Source organism: Sorex fumeus, unplaced genomic scaffold, assembly GCF_029834395.1.
Source record: "Sorex fumeus unplaced genomic scaffold, SorFum_2.1 ptg000058l, whole genome shotgun sequence".
NCBI classification, from domain to species: Eukaryota; Metazoa; Chordata; class Mammalia; order Eulipotyphla; family Soricidae; genus Sorex; species Sorex fumeus.
In genome coordinates this window covers 6,229,845-6,257,763 of record NW_026606115.1, presented here as the reverse complement: position 1 = coordinate 6,257,763, position 27,919 = coordinate 6,229,845, and the positions used below count along the sequence as shown (strand labels likewise).

Sequence of the window (27,919 nt, the reverse complement as noted above, 5' to 3'; positions counted from 1 at the left end):
GGGAGTGAGTGAGTGAACCATGGACAAGTTGAAGTGTCCCAGCTTCTTCAAGTGCAGAGGGAAGGAGGTATGGGTTTGGGAACTGCGGGATGTGTGGAGGGCCTGGAAAGGGAAAACTCAAGCGTGGGGGGCGAGTCTTCATTTTTACTTTCCAGAATAGTTATTCAGATTTCTGCTCAAATGCCTTCAAGTGTGCCTGAACTGTCACCATACAGTAATAGTAAAATAGGACAAGAAAACCTAGGATCTTAGGGACATGAGGGTCGCATCATCCTTTACCTTAGTGCTCTTAGCAAATCCTGTTATTTGTCCCTCTCTATGTGCTGTTTGTGTCCATATGCTGGAAGGCAATGCACAAATGCACACACTGTCCTTATCTGATCAGAAGAACCTTCCAGACTCAAGAGCAGTTAACAGGTTAAGAGAGACACTCTGTCCTCTTAAGTGAAGAGAGAGCTGCTCCACCTGGTGGGACAGGAGAATTTGTCTCCAGAATTGATTATTTTGCAGCTTTCATAAAATTACTGATTTTACATTGAGATAAGATATCAGAATTTATATACTTGTAGGGAATGGGGTCTTTTTCAAAAGAGGAGCTACTTTAGATTCTTCTCCAAAATTTCCCACAATTTAAAGACTGCTGATTTTCTCTAATTCATCTTTAAGACATATGAGCTTGAGATGTTATTTATCCAATTTATCGGTAAACTTTATCATTTCCTTCATGCTTCTTGCCCCAGATGTAACTTTTCACTAAATTTTAGATAAACCTTCCTGTAATAAGTATATCCTCCTATAGAGCTTTATTAAAGGGGCAAATATGAAGTAAAAGCAGCCATGGCAGAAATATTCCTAACTTTGGAAAGTCTTGTTATTAAAATTTGAAGGGCCCTCTCTCTCTGTCTCTGTATCTCTCTCTCACACACACATATCTCTGTCTCTGTGTGTGATTTTATTTTTAATAGTAGAAATATGAGCTTTTCATTTTTCTATTCTGCAGAAGGTGACAGCTTCATCGGAGAATTTCCATGTTGGTGAAAATGATGAGAATCAGGACCGTGGTAACTGGTCCAAAAAGTCAGATTATCTTCTCTCCATGGTTGGATATGCAGTGGGACTGGGAAATGTCTGGAGATTCCCATATTTGACCTACAACAATGGTGGAGGTATTTTCCCCCAGGCCTTTGAAATTCTTTTCCTCCAGTTTTAAATGGGCCTCTGAGAATATTTTGAATGTTAAGGAAATGATACTTTGATACTTTGGGTTAGTAGGAAGATGGTGAAACCAACTCTCTACATTTATTATTAGACAGTGGGTTCCAACTCCCAATTAAGACACTGGCTTTACAAAAGCCTCAACTATAAACTCATAAAAGTTTTAGTATTTATCATTTCTGAGTTTATGATTTATGATCACGTTACCTCTAACTCTGACTACTTACTCTTCTTAATTTATTTGCGTGACTATAATAATCTGTTTAGATTAAGGTTTAGTTTTCCTTAGTTTATAGCTGAATCTAAGTAAATGAAATAGGAATTTCTAGTGCTATTAAAGAATCTCTAATAAATTGTCATTTACACAGAAAAAGGCATTCTGTTTGGGAAATACAAGTGGAAAAAGAGTTAATTAAAAAGTAATTAAAGGTTTAGTATTTTAAACTGAAATATTTAGTTACATGTGTTCCAAATTGGATCAACCATGTAGAAATCCTCTGAAATGCAGAGATTAGTTCAAGGCCAGGTGTTTAATTTCTACAAAATAATACTGTTCATACCTTATAGATCATTAAGGAAGACTCAATTAAAACAAAGAAAAAGGAGCTCTCAGGTGACACACAAAGAGAAACAAAATGAATTACCTAATGCTCTAATAATGTTGAAACAACTTTTCACTTACACCATATTTTATTTACTTATAATTACAGGTTCTATTAGAAGTGTAGAGATGACTTGTCCTATTTCATAACTGGGTACCAGTAAAACTGTGCCACTAAAATTATTTTTCTTGGTATATTAAAATGTTCTATGGTTATATTTCTTCACGTTTCTTATTTATTGATTGCATTAAAATAATCATATTGCTTTCAAAGATTAATGAAAAAACTCTGCTCATCAGACACTTTGAGTTCATGCTATCTTAAATTCCCCTACTTAGACACTCCATTGTTGTCATAGGTTTGGTATATATTTTAGCTAGAAGAGGCATTAGGAATTATAATATTTCTCTAGCTTGTGACCTAAAACCCATAGTTGGGAAGAAAAGCATTCAGGCTAGACTTGGGCTCAGGTTCAAAGCAAGAAATTACCTGTGACTTAATACAATAGATATACCTATGCATATGGCTCTAAATAGGGTTCCTGTTCATGGAAACCTAGTAGTTTCCATTAATTTCCAGAAGCAACATTAATCTGTTTAAATAGTTTCAAAATATTACAGAAACAGACTTAGCTTTATTTATTATAACTTTTATCTTTCATATTTCTTCTAAAAGTTAAGGTCATGCTAGTCCTCATTTTTGTAGGTCATATTTTTGTACAAGAGATGATCTAGGCTCTCTCTCTTACTTTTATATATTTCCCTAGGGTTGAAAATGAACAAGAAATTCAAAATTTTCAGATCTTTTAACAAATCTTCTTTAACATATGATTATTTTGGAAAAACTATTGCTAAAGTCTGAAACAATTTTTGTTAGAATCTTTTTAGTGGTTTATTAAAAAAGTATCCCACTATTTTAACTTCTAAATAAGCAGTATTAAGTTGTGATTGTTTTATTGTATGAACATTTTATGGGTCTTATTAATTATGATGATATAATTAATGAGCACTAAAAAATCCCTTTTTGATAAAAACTATTTAAAGTGAGCTGATAAAGCTTGGTATACTTTTGTATTTGAACAGGATACTTGTACTACTTTTTCTTATTGTTGATGAGATTTTTACTTCTCTTACTCACTGTAATGATGTTATGCAAATTGCAACATCAATAAAAACATGTTCATCCCTATGTTCTAGTGACCAGAGATCTGAATAGGACAATGCTTTATTGTTTTATTGCTTTTTAGGAGAGTATGTTTAAGGGTTGGGAAATATAATTCCTAGGTATGTTGTTAATATATTACAATATGAAAAATACATGAGGAAAAATGTACCATAGGCAAGTGAAACTTCCAAAATCCAAAATTGCCCTTTTAATCTGCTGATTCCCAGAGTTTTGTATTAAATTTCATTAAAAATTATAGAATACTTGATCAATAAGTTTTATATTCTGTTCCTGCTTCTACCTGTAATCTGGCAAAAGTTCTAAAGAGCAGCACAATGCCACAAAAGAAGGTAGAAAAATTGGAAATATTAAATTGTTCTTAAAGGGTATTGGATATTTTAACTGTAAAAGAACATAGCTAAAAAGTTCAAGTTGCTCTAATAAAATAATTAAGTTTCTATTAACATTGAATGAAGACCCTTATGACAATTTGGAGAATACTGACTTTAACTGTAACTACTTGCACCTAAGCCACATTAAGCATTTTCTCTCTCCTCAAAAAATATATTACTCATTTTTAAAGAAAGAAGAGTAGGGAGACTGGTTTTGAATATATACCACTGTGTGTTATTTCACCAAGTCTTTCCACATAGACTGTAATTGAACCTTTTAACCACAAACTGATGTGTTGATATTGTTCTACCATTTATGAGGAACCAAGGTTCAGGTGTTAAGTAAATTGCCCCAGGTCACATAACTAGTAAGTGGTGAAGCCAGAAATATAAATTTAGGTCTATCACCTCCAAAGTCTGAGATCATTCAATTCCTCTGGATTACATTTTACAGGCTGTTTATTTCTCTGTAATCATCACAATAACCTTGTTAGGTAACGTTAGCAGTCCCAGATGAGGAATTCAGATTTAGAGAATCTACTGCTTTTCTCAGAAAGCAGTGTATTTGGACCACTAATCCACTGACACCACTGAATCAGTATGTTTTCAAAATGTTATTATGGTTATCAAGTGCCGTCAAGACTTTGGAATGTAATTGTGATTGGTTATTTTTGCTTTTTTTAGGTGCTTTCTTGATTCCATATGCTATTATGCTGGCACTGGCTGGTTTACCTTTGTTCTTCCTGGAATGTTCACTGGGACAATTTGCTAGTTTAGGTCCAGTTTCAGTTTGGAAGATTCTTCCACTGTTTCAAGGTCTGTAATTCCCATTAGTTTATTGTATTTTGGATTATTTTCTCATAGAACTTGTTATTTTTTAATGTGGGCATCCTAAAGTCAAAAAAGCATAACTTATTTTTCTGAACACCTGCCACTGTATTTATTAAAATCAAATGTTCATTTTAATTTCTGTCCACTTTATGCAACAAAATTGGAGGGATTAGGCAGTATGTTAGAGATGTTTGTAAAGGTATTAATATGCTTCTATTTCCGTATATAAATTTTCTTGGCACATAGTCAGGTTGTGCATAAAGTTCATGGTTCTGACTCTTTTCTACTTAATGTGCAGTTTTTGTCTTTTGGTTCCTGCAGATCTTTCACAATGCTTCATTCAGAAAAGTTGAAGGGCAGGTCACCATTTTTTTCTTGGATGTTTCTAATAGAATAACTGGATACTTGTACAGTTTTTTTTAATGCCCTGATTGTTATTAAACATCAAACAACCTTTCAGTCTGAAGATTAGATGTCATTTGGCATGTGCTAGCTTGGGAAACATTGTTTAATTTTTGTTTCGGGGCCACACCAGGGTGTGTTCAAGGCTTACTCCTGGTTCTGTATCCAGTTGTCACTCCTGGAAGGTTTGGTGGACCATATGGATTGTGGGGGATTGAACCTGGATAGGCTGTACACAAGACTTTAGTGCCATACCCTCTACACTATCACTCTGGCCCTTGGAAACTATTTGTAAAAGACTCAATTCAGCATAAAATTTATGGAGTTGGACATCCATGAAAAGTGGTCATTATCTCTTTTCCAATATTTACCTACAGTAAAAAAAGTTATAATTCCAGGATAATTCAATGCAATATCATGTATAATTTTTCTAATTTATTTTTTGCACCACATCTATCAGAGCTCAGGGTTCATTCCTGATAGTGCTTGATGGACCATATACTATGCTCCAGATGAAAATGGAGTTGACCACAGCAAGGCAAGAGCCAAAACCCCTCTATTATCTCTCTGGTTTAATTTCATTTCAATATAATAGCCATCTCTGCTATACTATGAATAGCAAAATTAAAGGTTTCTCAAATATATTGAGTTAGAAAAGATAATTTCTTGAATTTTAAATTTCTTCACCATTTCTCTAAATTCCCATGTATGAATCACCAATCAGTGATAGAGTCATAAAAAAGCATAAGTGATTCAGTAATTCATTTTTGGCTTTAGAACACAAGCACAAAGAATTGGTTAAGTCTTTACTGTGTGTTTTGTCTCTTAAAATTGATATAAACTGCTATGCATTATATATTTTATAGTCATTATGAAAACAATTTGTGTTATTGTCATAATTTTTCAATAATACAAAAAATCTGAGGTAATAGGCTTTAATACTGATATATTAAGGTTACAAACTCTAAAGCAGATCTTAAGTATAAGAGTAATATTTAGTATGCTAATTTCATTTTGAAATCACTGAATTAGAGTCCACTGATACTTAGACTTTTACTAAGTTATTGAATTCCCTTTAGGTGTGCTTGCAAAAATATTATTGCTGTTCTTTCAGGGATTAAATTCAGATATTTTTATCTCCTATTTATCAAAACCCTGTTTCATGAATGAAGATGTAAATATTTCAGCGAGTAAATAGAATATATAGAATTTAAAATTATAAGTCTTTATCATGTTAAGTTAAATAAGTCAACGGGAGGACAAATACCAGGTGCTCTTACTCATTGGTAGAATATAGAGACAAGCAAGAGAATAGACAGTACTGAACAATGGCTAACTCTTGGCCTTGGAATATAAAACCAATCACCGAATAGTGGGAACAAAATAAGGGGGCAAGACCACCAGACTTGACGTGATATAGTGACTGGAAGAGTTGTGGATATTTTGGTGGTGGTTAGTTGTAGTAATTTTGTATATTAATACCATAAAGTTTTATGCTATTGTGACTAGCAAAACTATAATAAATAAAAATAAATTTAAAAATAAAATTAGAAGGTATAAATAAAGAAATAGTACTCTAATATGAAAGACTAGCCGGCATGGGTTTTCCTTATGTGGAATTTATGGCTTACTATAGATATCCCTTTAACAAAGAGTAGCATTTTCAAGTAAACTCTTCAAGTATGCCAGAAAGCCAATCATCAAAAAGTGTTATTTGTTGTGACACCAGGAATAAACATCAAAATGATTTAAATTTCTAGAAAAAAAAAACTACTTAGAGAGTAGTATTACCCTCCCTCCATGGGTGTAGTAATATGTTTGAAAATGTATGAAATTGTATCTCTAAACATATACAGTCTTGAAAACCAATGTTACTTCAATAAGGGTTAGTTTTGTTTTATTCAGGAAGTGAGGGATGGGCACAGTCTGTGGTACACAGTCTGAGTTTACTCCTGGCTCTATAGTCAGGAGATCATTCCTAATGTGCTCGATGACTATATGTAGTGTCAGAGATAGAACCTAGAGATAGAACCTGGGTTTGCCGCATGCAAGGCAAGTGCCATATCCACTGTACTATTACTCGTGCCCAATAAAGGCCCTCCCGTTGATCATCGATTTGCTCGAGGGGGCCCAGTAACGTCTCCATTGGAGACTTTGTTGTTACTGTGTTTGGCATATCGAATACGTCATGGGCAGCTTGCCAGATTCTGCCGTGCGGGCGAAATACTCTCGGTAGCTTGCTGGGTTCTCCGAGAGGGGCGGAGGAATCGAACTCGGGTCGGCCATGTTGGCTGAGTGCAAGGCAAACGCCCTACCGCTGTGCTATTGATCCAGCGAATTGGCCTCGCCCAATAAAAGTATTTTTATTTAATAAGATCTTATCATTTAAAAGATTTTGTAGAAATTGGAATGTGTATTTTTATGGAATGTCAAAATAAATTTCACTTGCTTTCTTCTAATCCTAACTGTTCTGTTTTTCAGGTGTGGGAATTACAATGGTCCTGATATCCATTTTTGTCACAATCTATTATAATGTCATAATTGCCTATAGTCTTTACTACATGTTTGCTTCTTTTCGAAGTGAATTACCATGGAAAAATTGTTCTGATTGGGCAGATAGTAACTGTAGCAGATCCCCTATAGGTAAAATTGATTTACTTATTATTACATAGCATTGTTTCTAAAACATCACTAACCACGCTATTCTTTCACATTTTCTGACTCAGCTTTGAGGGTAAAGTCATTTTCTAATCAATTTGGTGCAATTTAAATGAACTATGCTGATTTATGCAATATGCTTATTTCAAACAGACACCAAGAAAACTAAAGAGTTTCTAGGAATACTTCTTGAATGCCTAAGTTGTGGACAGAAAAGAAGTTAGAAAATGAGCTACCGATAGAGAAAAGTGCTATTCATGATATGTATTAGTGTGTTGACAAATACAATGAGTGCTGTTCATGACATATATTGCTAATCTTTGAGATAATTTAGCACCACTGTTATATACTGATTACAACTGGAACTGCTTTTGTATGCCGAAGGATAAAGATGGAATGCTTGTTAGATATTTAAAGGTATCATTTATCTATATAGGCTGAAGAGTTTACATACTGAGCATTCCTTAGAACACTGAAACACAACTGAAATGATAGTTACTCTTCAGTTGCTATATGTTTTGAAATGATAGATATTTGCATGCTCACCATAATTTAGGAGTAGATATTTAATATGATGAATGGTTTAACATGCTTTATTCCACTTTGATAATTTCTACTTGATTTTTTACCAAGTAGCATTTTAAGAAGTCTATTCATTTACACTGAATTTTTCAAAGAAAGTACTTCTACGAAACTAAGAATCTCTGTATTTATTCTTTTTAAAAATTATTTTAGTGGCATACTGCAATGTGAATACACAGTCAGGAATAATTTATGTGAATAAAAGCTGGGTTGATGACAACAATTTTAGCTGCATCAATGGAAGTGAAGTTTATCAGCCAGGGCAACTTCCCAGCGAACAATATTGGAAGTAAGTACACTAAATTATTATTTTTTTCCACAGATTTTGAAAGTTTTAATATAAAGATAATCATAACTTTCTTAACTGATATGTAAAAATGGTAATGTAGTAAATTATAATTCATTTGACTCAGATGTTTAAGTATTCTGTGTGAATAGTAGTAACATGCAAAATTTGCTATTAAAATAGTTTATTGCATATCAATTAGTAAATAGATATAACACTGTCATAATGACTTATTTGGTACATACTAGCTATAATGTAGGGGACTATGATAAAAATATTCACAAATATTAGTCTACAATGAGAATATTCTAATGATATACAATTGGATGATGAGTTTTGTTGAAAAACTGCCATTTAAGATAGAAAATTCTCATTATACATGTTTTTAAAATTATCATTAGATGGTAGGAATACAATGGGTTATATTTACCTTTATTAATTTCAAGTAATCTCTTTTTACTCTTATTGTATAGTCCTTTGCCCTTACCTAGTTTACTTTCTGCTGCTGTAATATGCATTTTCTTATGTACATGTTGATAATCTGTGAACCTTTTAAATTTTGGATTTTTAAAGGCTATGAACATCAAGTTTAGAGTTAAAATAGTAGACCTATGGATTTCCCTCTTGGAAATTGTTAGAACTGTATAGAAAGTAGTAGAAATGGGTTTAAATAATTGGGCCATTTTGTTTTACTAGAAACAAGTGTGCTAAATAAGAAAATATTTAACACAATTTAAAATGTTTATTTTTTTAGCCTCAGAAAAATACTGTTAATGACCAAAAGCAAACAAACTGATGGCAAGGTTATTTTTACATATACAAGTTCTGAATGATTAGGGGAAATCATAGCTAAGGAATCAGTAGATCCGTTTTTCTAATGTCTAGAACTTTGGACTGGCTGCAATTAATTCTACATTTCCGGATGTAGTGTTTTCCAATGAACTTTATTTGCCTCTCTACGTAATAGTATTAATAAAAAGCTAACAGGACTTTATGTATTAATAAAAGACCCACAAACTTCCCCATGCCAGATGACATATATTGCTAAACTCACTGTAATAAGATAAGTAATTCTGTGTTCATTAAAGGACTTATGTGTTTTCAGTAAAATGGCGCTCCAACGGTCAAGTGGAATAGATGAGACTGGAGTCATTGTGTGGTATTTAGCACTTTGTCTTCTTCTGGCTTGGCTCATAGTTGGAGCAGCATTATTTAAAGGAATCAAGTCTTCTGGCAAGGTAATTTGGAAAACACAGAAGTATTGTAACTGTTTTGCAATGTAATTGTAGCTCAGTGTAAAGCATTATCAAATACATGTTTTATTTTGTAATGAGAAGACTCAAGTCTGTAAAATCTTTTAAAGTATTTCTCTCACACTAAGAAAATATATAACTGCTATTGTTTTAAAAAGAAGACGCAAAAACTAATGCTAGAGAAGTGCAGGCATTTACTCCAAAATTGGACCTTTCTTGATAATACTGAAGCTTGAGAGGATGTTTCTAATTTTCTTTCCTACTATATAAGTGAGCATTTAAAAATGAATTATACATTGCTTGATTTATACGTGTTGAATTATACATGTTTGATTTAGAAAAGCTACACATATTTTTTACATACATTATAGTCAACCAGAACAGATAAGCATTTTATATAGGGTAATAGTGTCAAGATTCCCCTACTGGAAAGTGATAGTATAAAAAGTACAATTGGTCTCTTAAAGCTTCCCAAAATTGACTATAAAAATCCTTCTCGACAGAGCCATCTCTTGGAAAAATGTCATATTTTACCATATTATTGTTTATTTAATTTTTTAGAGTATCATGGAAATTTCAGAGAGCCACATGATGTATTACCAGTGAACAGTTGCACAGTTCCCAAAAAAGTGAATGTTTGGTAGATTTGCACTACTAGATTATAATTTTCTTAAAGATGGAGGACAAGAATAACTTTGGCAACTATCCTTGAATTACTTGAACAGTATCTAGAACATTTAGGTTTATTATAACAGTATCTAGAATATTTAGCTAATGTTGTTGTAATATGGTATCCTATTACTAAGATAACAAAAATAGTGTGAAAAGTTAGGTTTTGTATTTTATATTAAAAATTCAATTTAAGGCAATTTACTCAGGCAAATAATTTTATTGGTCTCTGGATGAATTATATAAAATTATCTCTTGGGCATATTATCAAATATAAGTGATTTATTGATCAAAGAATAGAATTATCCACATTAATAAAAAGCTTAGCCTCTTAAAGGCAATCTTCTTATCTTGACCATGTGTTACCTGGGATATAACAGTGTACGAGTGTATATATACAGTATATATGTACACACACGCTTATATATAGTTATATATAGTTAATATATATAATATATAATATATATAACTATATATAGCTTATATATAGTTATATATTATATATAGCTTATATATATAGTTATATATATAGTTAAATTTTCCTGGTAACTTTTAAGATATGACAAATGTACAGTACTCTCTTTAATCAGTTTTCATGGTAATTGGACATCTATACTAGAAGACTATTTTCCTTCTCCTTGGTAACTAAGCATATGTATGTGTGTGTGCGTGTGCGTGTGTGTGTGTTTCATATATAATGTTAAATGATTTACTTTCTACCTCAATTAAGTAAATACCGAGATTAAATACTCAGTCTGCTTAGACATTTATAAGGATATATTTTGGAAAAAATATATTCTTGTATTACTCAGTCTGCTTAGACATTTATAAGTATATATTTCAGAAATATATTCCTGTATTCAACTTTATCAATGCTGATGTATTCACAATATCTATATGGAAAATATTGCTTCAAATGTTTTGAAAATAAATTATTTAGTGGTCTTCAGTGTGGAAAGGGCAAATTTAAAGTTTAATTTAATAATTTAAAGTTATACTAACTTTAAATTATAACAATATTAGCACTGTCCTCCTGTTGTTCATTGATTTGCTTGAGCAGGCACCTGTAATGTCTCCATTGTGAGACTTGTTATTGTTTTTGGCATATCGAATATGCCATGGGGAGCTTGCCAGGCTCTGCTGTGTGGGCTGGATACTCTTGTTAGCTTCCCTGGCCCTCCGAGAGGGGCGGAGGAATCAAACCCGGGTCAGCCACATGCAAGGTAAATGCCCTACCCACTGTACTATTGTTCCAACCCGGTAAAAATATTAATAAGGATAAAATATGTAATACATTTTGCTCTTATCAACTTATAATTTTGTATAGAATTATGAGTTATGATGAAAATGTTAACTTGTAGTTGGTTTCCTTTGTAGGTGGTATATTTTACAGCTATTTTCCCCTATATTGTCCTACTCATCCTGTTAATTCGAGGTGCAACTCTGGAAGGAGCATCAAAAGGCATTTCATACTATATTGGATCACAGTCAAATTTTACAAAACTTATGGAAGCTGAGGTAAGATTTAATTTGACTTACAATTTTTAAAACTTTGTTATGAATCACTGTGAGATAGACCCTTACAAAACTTTTCATGACTGGATTTCAGTCCTACAGCATCCCAACACCCATGACTCCATCCTTCCAATTTCTGAGGAAAAATTTTAAAGCAAATACTGAAAATCGTTGTCTTCAGACATGTGATTAAATTTATTAGTATTTCTGTTCTTCAGGATGTATGATTTATCATTCTTTAAAAAGTTATTTTTTATTTTGGTTTTGGAGTCACACCAAATAGTGTTAAACAAGATAAAATATGCAGTGAACTTTTAAATTTATAAACTTATTTAACAATGCGATTTTAAAGATTTATTAATTACCTCTGTTGTATGATGTTACTATAGTTGTGACATTTTCTGAGTAGACGCTTCAATTTTCCTTAAACTTTATAGCTTTGAGTTTATTTAAAAAATGTTTTTAGGGGCTGGAGTGATAGCACAACGGGTAGGGCATTTGCCTTGCACACAGCCGACCCAGGTTCAATTCCCAGCATCCCATATGGTCCCCTGTGCACCACCAGGAGTAACTCCTGAGAGCATGAGCCAGAAGTAACCCCTGTGCATCACCGGGTGTGACCCAAAAATGATAAAAAGGAAATAAAAGGGAAAAAAGAATAAAAGCATTTTTATATTCTTTAAGTTGCTTCTCCAAGTCTTATCTTTAATCAAATCTCACAAATTTGTGTTCTTTCTGTGTTTGACATAAAAATGGGAATGCAGTAATAAGCATTAAGTTTACATTCAACACCCAAAGGAGAGAGAGAACAAAAGGGAATGCCCTACCACAGAGGCAGGGTGGGATGGGGGGGATGGGGGGTGGGAGGGATACTGGGATCCGTGGTGGTGGGAAATGGGCACTGGTGGAGGGATGGGTATTTGATCATTGTATAATTGAAACCCAAGCACAAAATTTGTAAGTCTATAACTGTACCTCATGGTGTCTCACTAATAAAAATTTTTTAAAAAGATAGGTTTTCTAAAAATTTCAAAAGATTCATAGCTAGATACATTCTAAAGTTTATTTAGTTATGTAGTGAAAAACTAAATGATTTCAAAGAAACAATAAATGCAAAAATCAGGAAAGCAGTTTCCACTGGATGGTTGAAGGGAAACTACAGGCTTAAACAACTGGTAATGTTTTATTTCTTAAGCTAATTGGTGTACTTGTGTGTTCATTTTGTTGTTATTTATATTAAAGTTTACACATATGAAATATTTTATACAGATTTTAAAAACCTATGTGCGGATATTTAAAATGTCTTCTCTTCACAGGTTTGGAAAGACGCTGCTACTCAAATATTTTACTCCCTCTCAGTGGCTTGGGGTGGCTTAGTTGCTCTGTCATCTTACAATAAGTTCAATAACAACTGCTTCTCAGATGCCATAGTAGTTTGCTTGACAAACTGCCTCACTAGTGTGTTTGCTGGATTTGCTATCTTTTCTATTTTGGGACACATGGCTCATATATCTGGAAAGGAAGTCTCTCAGGTTGTAAAATCAGGTATGTAATGACATATGATACTAAGTTTGATTAACTTATTGTAACTGATTAAAAAGTAATTTCTTTCATAGAATTTACTTAAAGAACTCAGAATTTAGGGTATTGCATTTTCTTCCTCATTTACTTCGACATACCTGTTTTAATGATGTAATAATTCTTAGGTGATCTTAAAAAATAAGACTATATTGATTGAAACTTGTTTAAGAAAGTATTTTACCTAAATTGCATTTAGTCCTAAATATAAACTACTTGTTATATATGTTCAAATATCAGGAATTTTGCTGAAAACTTTATATGAATTATTTTTATTTAATTCATATGTGTTTATTAGTGTATAGTCACAATACAAAGAAAGAGTGAATATGCATATATATGATATATATGCATACACATATATAAAAATTCCTTTGGTATAATTACTGTATGGAATATGTATTTATATCTGTTTATTAATATCATAGGCAAAGAGGTAACTTTATTTGAATATGTGGTTCTGTCCAGCTTTAAAGGAATCTGTCTTATGAGCTTCCTATAGTATCAAAAACATTATATCAGACTAAACAGTTTTAGGAAATAATTCTAGAGATCTTTTTATAGGAATTTCTTATTAATTTCAATCTTTGTCTAGGAATTAATGGTGAAACTAATGAATAAAAACAGATATTAAGGTAAAGGTAAAGGCCCTCCCGTTGATCGTCGATTTGCTCGAGCGGGCCCAGTAACGTCTCCATTGGAGACTTTGTTGTTACTGTGTCTGGCATATCGAATACTCTCGGTAGCTTGCCGGGCTCTCCGAGAGGGGCGGAGGAATCGAACTCGGGTTGGCCATGTTGGCCGCGTGTAAGGCGAACGCCCTACCCGCTGTGCTATCGCTCCAAAAAACAGATATTAAGAATAGAAAAAGGTCTTGGATATTTTCTACGGACCAGTCATCATTTGCATTTGAAGGATTAATACATAGACATGTTATATAATACCAAAGATCAAATAATTAGGAAGCCATAGAGTCTAGGTTATAAGTCAATTTTATTTAGCTCTACTTAATTAAGTCCTCTAGGAGTTTGAAGAAACTTAAACAACTTAAAAATTTTAAATGTAAAAACATTTAATGGTGTAATCAAGTTTAAAATATTGAATGCCAAGTTCATTACATACAGAATATTGCAAGTATTCATAAACCAATTAAAATCGAGCTGCACACAATGATTATGGTCGTACATGGAAGGACAGTCAAGAAAAAAATTACATAATTTAATTTTCTTTATAGTGTAATTATTATTTTTTTTAAATAATTTATTTATTTATTGAATCACCGTGGGAAAAGTTACAGAGCTTTCGGGTTTAGGTCTCAGTCATGTAGATATCAAACACATTTCCCTTTACCAATACTTATTTTTAACCCTGAACCCTAATAGACCCCCACCTCCCACCCCTCCCAATTCTTTTGAGGCAGATGAGTTCTAGTTAATACTCTATCTACTTTGACTAGACAGATTATTTCGATAGAAGATGCACAATTATTGTTTAGAGTTTGCGACCCACCCCCCACAATCAGACATGCTGAAACAGCATTGTGAAATGATTTGCTTTCTACAACTTGGTTTAAGAATAAAATGATGTCGTGGCCACGTGGTTTTGAATTTCTGCTATTTTACTTATTGACCCTGGAAGAATTTCTATTAAAAGTTAGCTAGTTAAGAGATTGGTTTCTGTGCCCTGGAGTCGTGGCCGTGCCGGAGAGCCGCTCGTGGGGGGCAGCTGGAGACCTCGGTGGGGCGTGGGGGACGGCCCACAAAGCCCCCCTTCCCATGAGGTCCCTGCCGCTCCCGCCAGCCCCGGCTCAAACCTGCTGTCCACAAGGCTCCCGTGCGGCCGCCATCTTTCTTTCCAGAGAGCTGTAATTATTTTTTAATGTCTCAGCTAATATAAAGGTAACCTAACTTACTGAAGTTTAAGATAATAGTTTTTCATTAATCTTTAAAAAATGAAAACAATTTTTAAAAAATCATTTAAATAGTTGATTTCTTGTAAGAACAGTCTTCGATTTAAAAAATGTATCTCATTTTTAAATGAAATAGTTTAATTTATCTTGTTACATGATTTAATTAGTAACATACATTATTGCATCATAAAACAACCAAGTCAAATATTTTGAAAAAGCAAAATGATGCTAAAATGCTAAGGAATATATGGGATAGATTGGGTCCCAAATTTAAAATGATTTTTCTAGTATCCTATTTTTTAAATACACACATAAATTTTGGTTTTTTTTCTTTTTCATATTTTATTTTTAATAAATCACCCTGAGATACAGTTACAAACTTACAAACTTTCATGATTACTTTCCAGTCATACAATGATCGAGCACCCATCCCACCACAAGTGCCCATTTTCTACCATCAATGTTCCCAGTATACCTCCTGCCACCACCTATACTTTCCTGCCTCTGTGCAGGCACAATCTCTTTTACTCTCTCTGTCCTTTTGGATGTTAATGGTTTGCAATACAGATACTAAGTTGTCATCATGTTCAGTCCATAGTCTACTTTCAGCAAAATTCTCCCTTCCTGAGTGAGCCCTTCAAGCATCATTTACTTGGTGGTACTTCTCTATCTCAGCTGTCTTTCTCACCAGCATTTAGGCCAGCTTCCAACCCATGGAGCCATTCTCCTGGCCCTCATCTCTACTATCCTTAGGTGTTAGTCTCCTATTCTGTTACTGTATATTTCACAAATGAGAGCAGTCATTCTATGTCTTTTCCTCTTTCTTCGACTCATTTCACTTTGCATGATACTCTCCATGACCATCCAATTATATGCAAATTTCATGTCTTTATCTTTTCTAACAGCTGCATAGTATTCCATCGTAGAGATCTACCAAAATTTCTTTAACCACTTGTCTGTTCTCAGGCATTTGGGTTTTTTCCAGATTCTGGCTATTATAAATATTGCTGCAATAAACATACAAGTGCAGATATCATTTCTACTGTACTTTTTTGCATCTCTAGGTTATATTCCCATAAGTGGTACTGCTGGGTCAAATGGGAGCTTAATTTATAATTTTTTGAGAAACATCCGTGTTGTTTTCCAAAAAAGCGGAACTAGTCAGAGTTCCCACCAGCAGTGAAGGAAGGTCTCTTTCTCGCCACATCTACGCCAATACCGGTTGCTTTTGTTCTTCTGGTGTGTGCCAGTCTCTGTGCTGTGAGATGATACCTCACTCTTGTTTAGATCTATATCTCCTTGATGATTAGTGATGAAGATCATTTTTATGTACCTTTTGGCCATTGGATTTCTACTTGAGAAAGTTTCTTTTCATTTCATCTCTCCGTTTTCAGATGGGATTGGATGCTTTCTTCTTGTAGAGTTCAACCAGTGACTTGTATAGCCTTTATATTAAACCCCTTAGGATATGGGTACTGGGTAAATATCCTTTCCCATTCTGTAGACTGTCTTTGTATTCTGGCCAGTGTTTATTTTCAGGTACAGAAGCTTCTTAGTTTAAGATAATTCCATATGTTTATATCTGTTTCCACTTGCTTGGTCAGTGGTGTTTCATCTTTTAAGACATTTAGCTTTAATGTCAATGGAGAATTTTGCCAACCTTTTATTCAATACACCTTATGGATTATTGATGTTGATTTCTTTAATCCATTTTTATCTGACTTTTGTGCATGGTGTTAGGTAGGGGTCTGAGCCCATTATTTTTGCATATAGCTGTCCAGTTCTGTGAGCACAATTTGTTAAAGAGGCTTTCCTTGTTCCAGTTCACATTTCTTGCTCCATTATCAAAGATCAGATGATCATATATTTGAGAGAGTGTGTAAGGATATTCAACCTGTTACATTGGTCTTCAGCTCTGCCTTTGTCCTAATAGCATGCTGTTTTAATTATTACCACTTAGTAGTAGAGTTTGAGGTTGAGGAAGGTGATGCTTTCCATTTTATTTTTCCCAAGAATTGCTTTAGCTATTCGTGGTCACTTGTTCTTCCATATAAATTTCAGGAGTGTTTGATCAAGTTCTTTGAAGAATGTCGTGAGTATCCTTATAGGGATCACATTAAATCTGTATAATGCTTTGGGGAGTATTGCCATTTTGACAATGTTAATTCTCCCAACCCATAAGCAGGGAATATGTTTCCATTTCCTCATGTCCTGTTCATTTCTTTTTTATCACCTATTTATTTATTCATTTATTTATTTTTATTAATTTTATTAGTGAAACACCATGAGGCACAGTTGTAGACTTACAAATTTTTGTGCTTGGGTTTCGATTATACAATGATCAAATACCCATCCCTCCACCAGTGCCCATTTTCCACCACCATTAATCCCAGTATCCCTCCCACCCCTATCCCCCCCCATCACACCTTACCTCCGTGGAAGGGTATTCCCTTTTGTTCTCTCTCTCCTTTTGGGTGTTGTGGTCTGCAAAAGAGGCATTGAGTGGCAATCATGTTCACTCCATAGTCTACTTTCAACATGCATGTCCTGTTCATTTCTTAAAGTAGCATTTTGTAGTTTTCTTTGTACATGTTTTACTTCCTTAAGTCAAACTTATTCTGAGGTATTTGATTTTCTAAGTCATAATTGTAAACGTGATTGCTTTTTTCATATCGCTTTCTTCTCTCTCATTATTTGTGTATAGGAAAGCCATGGAATTTTAAATGTTGATTTTATAGACTGAGACTTTACTATACAAGTATATTGTTTCTAGGAGCTTCTTGATAGAGGCTTTAAGGTTCTCTAAGTATAGTATCATATCATCTGCAAATAGTGAACGTCTGATATCTTCCTTTCCTGTATGAAAGCACTTAATATTTTTTTATTGCCTAACCGTTGTTGCAAGTACTTCCAGTATTATATTGAACAGAAGTGGTGAGAGTAGGCATCCTTATCTTGTCCCTGATCTTAGAGGGAAGGCTCTTAGTTTTTCCCCATTGAGGATAATGCTTGGTTGACTTGCAAATGTTAAATCATCCTTGCATCCAGGGATAAATCCCACTTGGTCGTGGTGTATGATCTTTTTGATGAGTTGTTGTATTCTATTTGCTAACATTTTGTTGAGGATATTCACATCCATATTCATCAGGGATATCAGCCTGTAATTTTCTATTATTGTGGTGTCTTTGTTTGCTTTTTGTATTAGGGTGATATGTTCTTTATATGAAATGTTTGGGAGTGTTTCTGTTTCTTCAATTTACTGGAAAAGCTTGAAAAGGACTGGCAGTAGGTCATCTTTTTAATGTTTGGAAGATTTCGCTAGTGAATGGACCTGGGCTTTTGCTTTGGGGAGGATTTTTTGATTACAGTTTCAATTTCCTTGATAGTAATAGGTCTATTCAGGTATTCCACATCTTCTTGGTTCAGCCTTGAGAGATTATAGGAATCTAGGAATTTATCCATTTCTTCTAGGTTCTCTTGTTTCATTGCATACAGACTTTCAAAGTAATCTCTAATGATCTTTCCAATTTATTTGTTTTCTCTTGTGATGTACCCCTTTTCATTTCACATTCAGTTAATTAGGGTTCTCTTACTCTCTTTGTGAGTCATACTAGTGGTTTATCAATCTTGGTTATTTGCTCAAAGAACAAGCTCTTGGCTTCATTGATCTTTTGGATTGTTTTTGGGTTTCTCTGTCATTAATTTCTGCTCTAAGTTTCATTATGTCTTTCCTTCTGCCTGGTTTTGGTCCTTTTTGTTGCTCCTTTTCCAAGGTCTTGAGCTTGGAAGTCAAGTTGTTTACGTGGGCCCTTTAATCCTTCCTGAGAAATGCTTGCAAGGCTATAAATATTCCCCTTAACACTGCTTTAGCTGTGTCCCACAGTTCTGTATTTCGTGTCTTCATTCTCATTTGTTTCTAAGTTTATTTTGAGTTCTTCCTTGAGTTCCTTCCCGACCCACTCATTGTTCAATGTCGAGTTATTTAGTTTCCAGGTGTTTGATTTTATTCTCCCTGTCTGTGTGTGATTAATTTCTATCTGCAGTGCATCATGGTCTGAACAGATGATTGATACAATTTCTATCTTTCTGATTCTATTAAGGTATGTTTTGTAACCCAGCACGTTATCTATCTTAGAAAATATTTTGTGTCCACTGGGAAAAGAATGTGTATTTGGGGAGGGGGGCTGGAAGACTCTGTATACATCAGCCCTATCTCTTCTATTTCTTCCTTCAAAGCCAGTACTTCCTTGCTGAGTTTTAATCTTACTGATCTATTCATAGGTGATAAGGCAGTGTTGAAGTCTCCAACTACTATTGTGTTGCTACCAGTGTCCTCCTTGAAGTCTATTAGCAGTTGTTTTAAGTATTTAGCTGGTCCCTCATTGGGTCCATATAGGAGTGTGATTTCTTCCTGCTGTACATATCTCTTGATTATTAAAATAGCCTTCGCTGTCCCTTCTAATCTTTTTCAACCTAAAATCTATGTTGTTGGATATTACCATGGCCAGCCCGGCTTTTGAGTGAGTTGTTTGCTTGCAAGATTGTTTTCCGTCTTTTGACTTTAAGTCTGTGTTTGCTCTGACTGTTCAGATGTGTTTATTCTAGGCATCAGAATGTTGGGTTCAGCTTTTGGATTCCTTTTGCAACTCGGTCTCTCTTAATTGGTACATTTAGACAATTGACATTGAGAGAGATTATTGTCATGGGTTTTTGTGCCATCTTTCTTTAGAGGTTTGTTGTTTGTAGTTTTTTTTTCTTGTTTTACAGTAGCCCCTTTCGTCTTTCTTTTAAGGTTTGTTTTGAGTCTATGAAATTCCTGAGCTGTTGTTTATCCATGAAATAGTGTATCATTACTTCAAGTTTGAGTGAGAGTTTAGCTGGATAAATTATTCTTGGTGAGGCATTTATTTAATTGAAATTTTTCACTATATCCCACCATTGTATTCTGGCTTGGAAAGTTTCCTCTGATAAGTCAGCTGTAAATCTAAGGGGTGTTCCTTTTATCTGATTTCCTTCTTTGACCTTGCTACTTGCGGTATTGTGTGTCTATCCTTGGTATCCATCATTCTGATTATGATATGTCTTAGAGTCTTTTTATTTGGCTCTCTTTTTGTTGGCACCCTTCAGGTTACTTTGATCTGAATGCCTTCATTCTCCAGATCTGAGAACTTCTCAGCAATGATATCTTTAACTGTTAATTTACTGGGTGTCTGTTCCACCATTTCTTTGAGTTATTTGATTATCCTCAGCATTTCATCTCTGAATTATTTATAAGAGAGATCATATTTGTGGGTCATCCCTATTGAGGCTTCTGGACTCTTTTTTTAATCCTCTTCTCATGGTGGGGATTTACACTGTTTCTTCATATTGTTATGGTAATATAGAGGTGGGACTCTCCAGTTCACTATCAGTGTACCCCTCTCACTGTGAGAATGGATTCTGGATGAGCTTGGTCAATTTTGATCATCTTTTTTTTCCCCTTCCTATTTGGTCTCCTCTGTGATTTACATGACTCCTCTAGTGAAGCTTCAAGGGTGTATTCTTTTATATTAGGCTTGTTCAGTTTCTTGTTGTCACTATTATTTTGGAGAGATTGGAATAGTCTAGTAGACTATTGGCCTAATGTGATTGGGATCACCAGGATGTTCTCCTCAGAATAATATGATGAAGACTGAGGTGCGGGTCCAGAGCCCTGGGAAGGGGGAAAAGTAACTGCAGCCATGTGAGGTGCCACTGTCCCAGATACCACGTGGCCCCCCTCCCCCCGCTGATGCATGTTAACTGTGAGGAAGTTGGCCACTTTAGTATTAAAGTCCCACTTCTAATGCAGTCCTAATTCTTGTCGGGGAAGTCATCTGGCCAGAGTTCTGGGGGGCATCTTGGCCGAGGGGCCATATATTTTCTTGGTAGCCAATTTAAATTAAAATAGTACTCTTTTTCCATAGGTTTTGATCTGGCATTCATTGCTTATCCAGAAGCTCTAGCTCAACTCCCAGGTGGGCCATTCTGGTCCATATTATTTTTCTTCATGCTTTTGACTTTGGGACTTGACTCTCAATTTGCCTCAATTGGTAAGTAATAATTGCAGTGTTATCATATCTCCCTTATATTTTACTTGTGTCTTACTTAGAAATATTCATTTATTGTGGCCAAGGAAATGGTTGAGCATATGCTTAAAATATCCAAAACCCTGAGTTTGATTCTCCCTGCCCTCTGAGGAAAACACAACTGGTTGTGTCCCCTACAAAGCACTGTAGCAATGTCGTCCCGTTATTCAATTTGCTCGAGTGGGCACCAGTAACATTTCCATTCTTCCCTTTTGCATGCTACTGTAGCCAATGGCATCTGCTCACTCCAGAAACACTAAGTGAGACTTTTTGTTACATTTTTTGGCATATAGAATAAACCACAGGGAGCTTGTCAGGCTCTGCTGTGCCACATTAACTCTCGGTTAACTTGCGGGCTCTTTGAGAGGGATGGAGGAATCGAACCTGGGTCAGCCACGTGCAAGGAAAACGTCCCACCTGCTGTGCGCTATCACTCTAGCCCACCCTCTATAAAATGATTTAAAATTTTAAATCATTTCTTACCGCATTTCCCTTCTAGCTTGTACTCAGTGTTATTTCTAGAAATCCAATACTTTTAACTATTGAGGTCAGACAGATAGTACAGCATATAAGGTGCTTGCCTTGCTTGTGGTTGACCCCAGTTCGATCCCTGGCACTCCATATGATTCCCCAATCTCTGCCAGATCTGATCCCTGAGCACAGCACCAAGAATTGGTTTGCGGCCCCCAAACTAACACTCATCTAAATATAGAAAATTACATGGTACTCATGATCCCTTTCCTCCCCTCCGCTCCCCTGCTCTTCTCTCCCCTCTCATCCGCTTTCCTTCTCCCTTTATCTATACCTTCCCCTCCCCCATCTCTTTCATTCTCCTTTTCTCTTCACTTTGCCAAACCTGACTGTGTTCAGGGCTTACCATGGCTCTGTACTCAGGGATCACTCCTGGTGGGGCTTGGAACATATATAGAGTGCCTAGATTAAACCCGTGTTAGCCACATTCAAGGTAAGCACCTTATCAGTTTTCGCTCTGTCCTCTTATTCACATTATTTCATTTGGGGGGTGAGGCAAGTCACACCAATCAGTTTTCAAGAGCTATTCCTGACTTTGTGTAGCAGAGTCACCCCTGCTTGTATTTGGGTGACCACATGTGGTGCCAGTGATCAAAAGAAAGAAGGCCGAATGCAACTTAATTCTGTGTTATCTCTCGAGTCCAAATATTAACCTTATTTAATAGCTCTACTAGAATTATTCCTTCCATATAACCTCCTTTCAACTACTTTAGCACCCAGGGATCTATACTACATTACAATTGCTAGTTAAAAAGAAACCTTATTTAGAAAAACAAATAAATGGAATAATTTTATGATTTGAACAAGGACTACTTTCAGCAATGACTCTGAAATAAAACTTTCCCATCCCCCTATCCCAACACTGAAATACTGAAAACAAGAGATAAACTGCCTTTCCTTTTCATTCAAAGCAACAAGTTCCAAGCAAAATGTCCAGAGTTTAATAGAAATAAATTTATATGACTGAATTTCCTCGTAAATGAGTTGCTGTGTAAAATACTATTTTTCCCTTTCTGAAGAAACGATTACAACAACAATTCAAGATTTATTCCCCAAAGTTATGAAGAAAATGAGGATTCCTATTACCTTGGGTTGCTGCTTGGTCTTGTTTCTTCTTGGTCTCGTCTGTGTGACTCAGGTATACTATACTAATTTTTTTGGTAAAACATATAGTTGTTATACCCTCCATAATTTAAATGGCGAAACCAAGGTTTAAGAGAATTTTTAGAAACAAATTTAAATGTGATTTAGTTCAAGTTTGAGTTTTATCTGTGATTTTCTTCTCTATTTTAGCAGATTTTTAATCACGACAATCACGACCATCCTGTTGTTCATCGATTGCCTCGAGCAGGCCCCAGTAAAGTTTCCTTCTTCCTAGCCCTGAGATTTTTTAAAAAGTGCCATATTCAAGGCACTTTCAGGGTAGGGAGAATGAGACCCATCATTGTTACTGGTATTTGGCATATTGGATATGCCACGGGGAGTTTGCCAGACTCTGCTGTGTGGGCAGGTTACATTCAGTAGCCTGTTCGTTTGTCCAAAGTAAGAATGAGATAAGATGTCAATTTCCGGGAGCTGGGTTTTATAGTCTCTGGGTCTTGGCCGTTGATGAGATTACATGGTGCCAGGGGGTCAGTTGGTGGGTGTGACCCCTGCCTACTGGAATATGGAGGATCTAGGTGGAGGATGCTTAGCCCTGATCCGAGCAGGATTGGAGATCTCAGCCCCGGGACCCGCATGCCTTTGTTCCTTTGATGGTACCTTCATGCGTGTGGAGAGTGGTCTCAGCATGGTGGTGGCTTGTTCTGAAGGTCTTTGGCTGCCGGAGCCCTGGTCATGGCGGGGAAGGAAACTCAACCACCTCCCCTCCAAGGGGCCCCGGCGAGGACAGCCAGGCGCAGGGTCAGGAGACTCTGCGCTGTTCTCTTCTAGGAGCTGGGTTTTATAGTCTCTGGGTCTTGGCATGGTGGTAGCTGAGTCTCCTGTCCCCACGACCCCACTCATCTGAGGAATATAAAGTAGTCTTTCTATGTCTGTCCCTCTCTTTATGGCTCATTTCAGTTAGCATGATGCTTTCTATGTGGAACTACTTGTATGTAAATTTCATAACTTCATCTTTTCTAACAGCTGCATAGTATTCCATTGTGTAGATGTACCAAAGTTTCTTTAACCAGTCATCTTTTCTTGGGCACTCGGGGTTTTTTTTCAAAGAAAATATTTGACATATGGGCAGAGATGATTGCAAAGAGTACATATTAAGATCATTTTAACATGTTAGATTTGTGCATCCATTTTGACATCTCATCAATTATAAAAATAATTAAAATATGCTTACAAGCAATTGATATATTTTCCATAGGCTGGAATTTACTGGGTTCATCTGATCGATCACTTCTGTGCTGGATGGGGAATTTTAATTGCAGCTATACTGGAAATAATAGGAATCATCTGGATTTATGGTAAATAATGACTAGAATTATTTATATTTGTGCTAAAATAAATTAGTTTAATTCTTTTTTATTATGCTTACTATAATAGTAAAATCTACTGGCTAAAACATTATGAACAAATTGTAATTATGTATATATATCATTTCTATGATACATGAAAATGTCTAGACAGAGAAAGGTAATTTGGGGTTATAATGATTAGTGGAGGAAAATATGAGCAATGTTTCTCATATTTTATTCTCATAGTATTCTCTATTTTACTTAGGAGGGAACAGATTCATTGAAGATATAGAAATGATGATTGGAGCAAAACGGTGGATATTCTGGCTATGGTGGAGAGCTTGTTGGTTTGCCATTACACCTATTCTTTTGATTGTAAGTTTTAAAATGCAATGAACTTGATATCAATAAGTAATATGTAAATTAAAATATTTAAATATTTCTAAGATGAACTTTAATAATTAACACTGGTGGTAATAAAGCAAACTGATATCATAAGTAAATGATTTTTAGCTTTTGTCTCATGCCTATATCAAAATTACTACAGTGTTTTTAACACTAAAAGTTTAAACATTTAAAAATTTGAGAAAATGAATAGGCTCCCATAGACTTAAAATCACATAGACTTAGTTGTCAATAAGATAAATCTTTCTTTCTATTATTCCCAAAAAGATTATTCCAAATCATCTATAACATTTCTAACCAGTAAAGATTCTGTCTTTATAAAATTCAGTGAAAATTGCTAGTAAAACTCTCAACAAATTTTAGTTCTATATTTTATTATAAAAAGTTGCATCTAAAATATCTAAAACAAATTCACCCATGTCATATAGGACACGGTTAATAAAATCAATAATTGGTTTTATTTAAAAAGTTAGAGAAAGTAAAAGGGATCCTACAAAAGAGACATGCTATATTTAAATGTACAAGACAGAAAGTGCCAAAATAAACACTTACCAGAATAGGGATCTACTATGGGTTGGAAAAAATGGTATAAGGGGGAGTAGTAAAGCTTCATAGAAATATTATGGTTGTGATTGCATTCATGCTTCAAAAGCAATCTTGGAAAATGTCATGAAATAATTTAGCCTAAAATGTTTATATATTTATGTGTTTATAGACATGTGTACATATATAGAGTTATTTTTATTTTGTCATTTATACAAAATTTTCTAAATATTGTTAATGTTTCAAAAGGTATAGTATGTTTTCTAAAAACACAGAAAAATTTGGCCTTATATTTTTATCTCTAAGATTTCATGGTATTATGCAAACATACAAAGACTGTTTTTAAAGGAAGAGACTGAAAGTAAAGCACATCTTAGTGAATAATCACAGTAGTGTGTGTGTTAGTGAGAGATTTAGAAGTATAGAGGAAGGAGTGCTCTTTGCAGTGGGAAATAATAGAAATAATTGCTAAATGAGGATGAAAGCATGTCCACTAAAATGTGCTTTACATTATCATTAATTTATATGTAGGCTATCTTATGCCATTGAATAAAACCATGCTAAAATTTAAATGTGCAATCACAGGATTTTTTATGTTTTACTTTTAATCTAAATAAAGTATATTATTATCTTGTTGTATATTTTGTAAAAATAAGCAGGTGCTAATTAGGGAAGAAAGTATTCAAAGCTGAATTATAAGCTTTATAAGTCGGTTCATTTATGTTGTTAGCTTCTGGCTAGTTACATTATTATATTAATCATTAAACATAATTTTATTTTAATTTCTTCTGATAGATTATTTCTAAACAATGGAATCAAAATGCCATTAGTTCAATAAAATCAAGACTAATTTTTGGCATTGTCTTTTTATATTTTACTTTCACAGGCAATTTTTATCTGGTCACTGGTGAAATTTCATCGGCCTGTATATGCTGAAATACCATACCCTAATTGGGCAGTGGCTCTAGGCTGGTGTATGATTATTTTCTGCATTATTTGGATTCCAATTATAGCCACTGTAAAAATAATTCAAGCTAAAGGAAACATCTTTCAAGTAAGCACATTAAATTAACATTATATTTTACAAAATGTCCTTAAGATAAAAATGATAATTTACACTCTAGTGGGGATATGACATAAAATCAATCAGTCTTTCACTTAAAATATTTCAACACTTGGGACTGGAATGATAGCACAGTGAGTAGGGCATTTCCTTGCACGTGGCCGACCCAGGTTCAATTCCCAGCATCCCATATGGCCCACTGAGCACCACCAGGAGTAATTCCTGAATCCAGAACCAGGAGTAACCCCTGTGCATCGCTGGGTATGACCAAAAAATAAAACAAAACAAAAACAAAAAAAATTCAACACTTGATGTAACCATCCATTTCTATAAGCACAACGTTGTATTATACTCCATTTAACACTTAAACTCCCTCTACTAGACTGTGTGCTCCTTTACTGAGGAGTCTTGTTAGTTGCTTTATTTTCAGGTGAGCCGGTGAGAAGTATGTTCTCTATGTTTACATTGATTTTTCCCTGAATATGGAAGAAAAAATGATCATTTTACCTTCTATATATAATATTCACTTTTGAAACCTCATCTGTAACATAACTTAATACTGAGTTTAGGGTGGAGAAAAGAAAACTGGTAAATTATCTTGAAGCAATGTCATTTCTTTCCTATCAAGGCCTAAGGAGAATGGATTTGCAACCTCACAAGGACAATGGCAAGACAGGTTTTGGAGTCAGTAGATTTTAAATAAATTCCAAAATTCATTCAAGAATAGATACGGATCAATGGTGTTATCTTGGGACTTTATTTCTTTGGTTGTTTAAATGTCTCCTTTGATATTCGGTGGTTGATGTCTTCAATGCAGCCCTCCTGCTAAGACCAATACAGAAAGATCTGAGAATTCAGTGAAAGTGCTTACAATAATGCTGTTTTGTAAATGGGTTCACCCTTTCTTTTGAAATCAATTGCATACTCAAAAGTTTAAGTTTTTGTAGTTAAGTTAATGTAGTTAATAGTTAAATGTGAGTAAACTTTTGTTGTAGACTGTGAATTAAGTATTTGGATGTTACTTTACCAATTATTATTTAATTTTGATTAGCAAAGTCACCGTCACTGTCCTCCTGTTGTTCATCTATTTGCTCGAGCGGGCCCAGTAACGTCTCCATTGGAGACTTTGTTGTTACTGTGTTTGACATATCGAATACATCATGGGTAGCTTGCCAGGCTCTGCCGTGCGGGCGAGATACTCTCGGTAGCTTGCTGGGCTCTCCGAGAGGGGCGGAGGAATCGAACTCGGGTCAGCCATGTTGGCTGCGTGCAAGGCAAACGCCCTACCACTGTGCTATCGCTCCAGCCAGATTAGCAAAGTAACTGTTTAAAATAAAAATGGAGATTGTTCTAGTTTAACAGTTATGGCACTTACATTCTTAACACAAGGTTTTTTTCTTTTCTAGCGCATTGTAAGCTGTTGCAGACCAGCTTCTAACTGGGGCCCATACTTGGAAAGACATCGTGGGGAGAGATATAAAGACATGGTAGATCCTAATAAAGAAACTGACCATGAAATACCTACAGTTAGTGGAAATAGAAAACCAGAATGAGTTGCAATTTTTAAACATTTATTTGGTTGTGTAATGTGATTCTTTTAAAATAGAGGAAGGTTTTATTTATTTGTGTTTTAATTTAGTTAAGATGTATATACTATGTTCATAATAGTATCACCTTTTCCACCATTTTAACAGGAATGTAATATAAAATGTGAATCTACTAGCATTTAACAATGTTCTTATTATATTTCTACTTAGATTCTGT

At 34.7% G+C, this 27,919-nt stretch overlaps 1 protein-coding gene across 1 annotated transcript; it reads left to right on the top strand.

The window, feature by feature from the left end:
- SLC6A14 (solute carrier family 6 member 14) lies at window positions 1–27,919 on the top strand. Its single transcript, XM_056125811.1, has 14 exons — window positions 1–67; window positions 1,001–1,166; window positions 4,058–4,189; window positions 7,088–7,249; window positions 8,000–8,135; window positions 9,238–9,370; window positions 11,432–11,572; window positions 12,886–13,114; window positions 21,002–21,127; window positions 22,714–22,832; window positions 24,054–24,153; window positions 24,410–24,519; window positions 25,979–26,146; window positions 27,562–27,919. The coding sequence occupies exons 1-14, from the start codon at window positions 20–22 to the stop codon at window positions 27,706–27,708; spliced, it is 1,917 nt and encodes a 638-aa protein (XP_055981786.1). The 5' UTR covers window positions 1–19; the 3' UTR covers window positions 27,709–27,919.

What these genes read in the sequence shown, in the direction of transcription:
- SLC6A14 (XM_056125811.1), top strand. Translation starts at nt 20, where the DNA reads ATGGACAAGTTGAAGTGTCCCAGCTTCTTCAAGTGCAGAGGGAAGGAG. An exon ending in GATTCTTCCACTGTTTCAAG is followed by an intron (nt 4,190 to 7,087) that starts GTCTGTAATTCC and finishes TCTGTTTTTCAG; the next exon opens with GTGTGGGAATTACAATGGTC. An exon ending in GTCTCGTCTGTGTGACTCAG is followed by an intron (nt 22,833 to 24,053) that starts GTATACTATACT and finishes TATTTTCCATAG; the next exon opens with GCTGGAATTTACTGGGTTCA.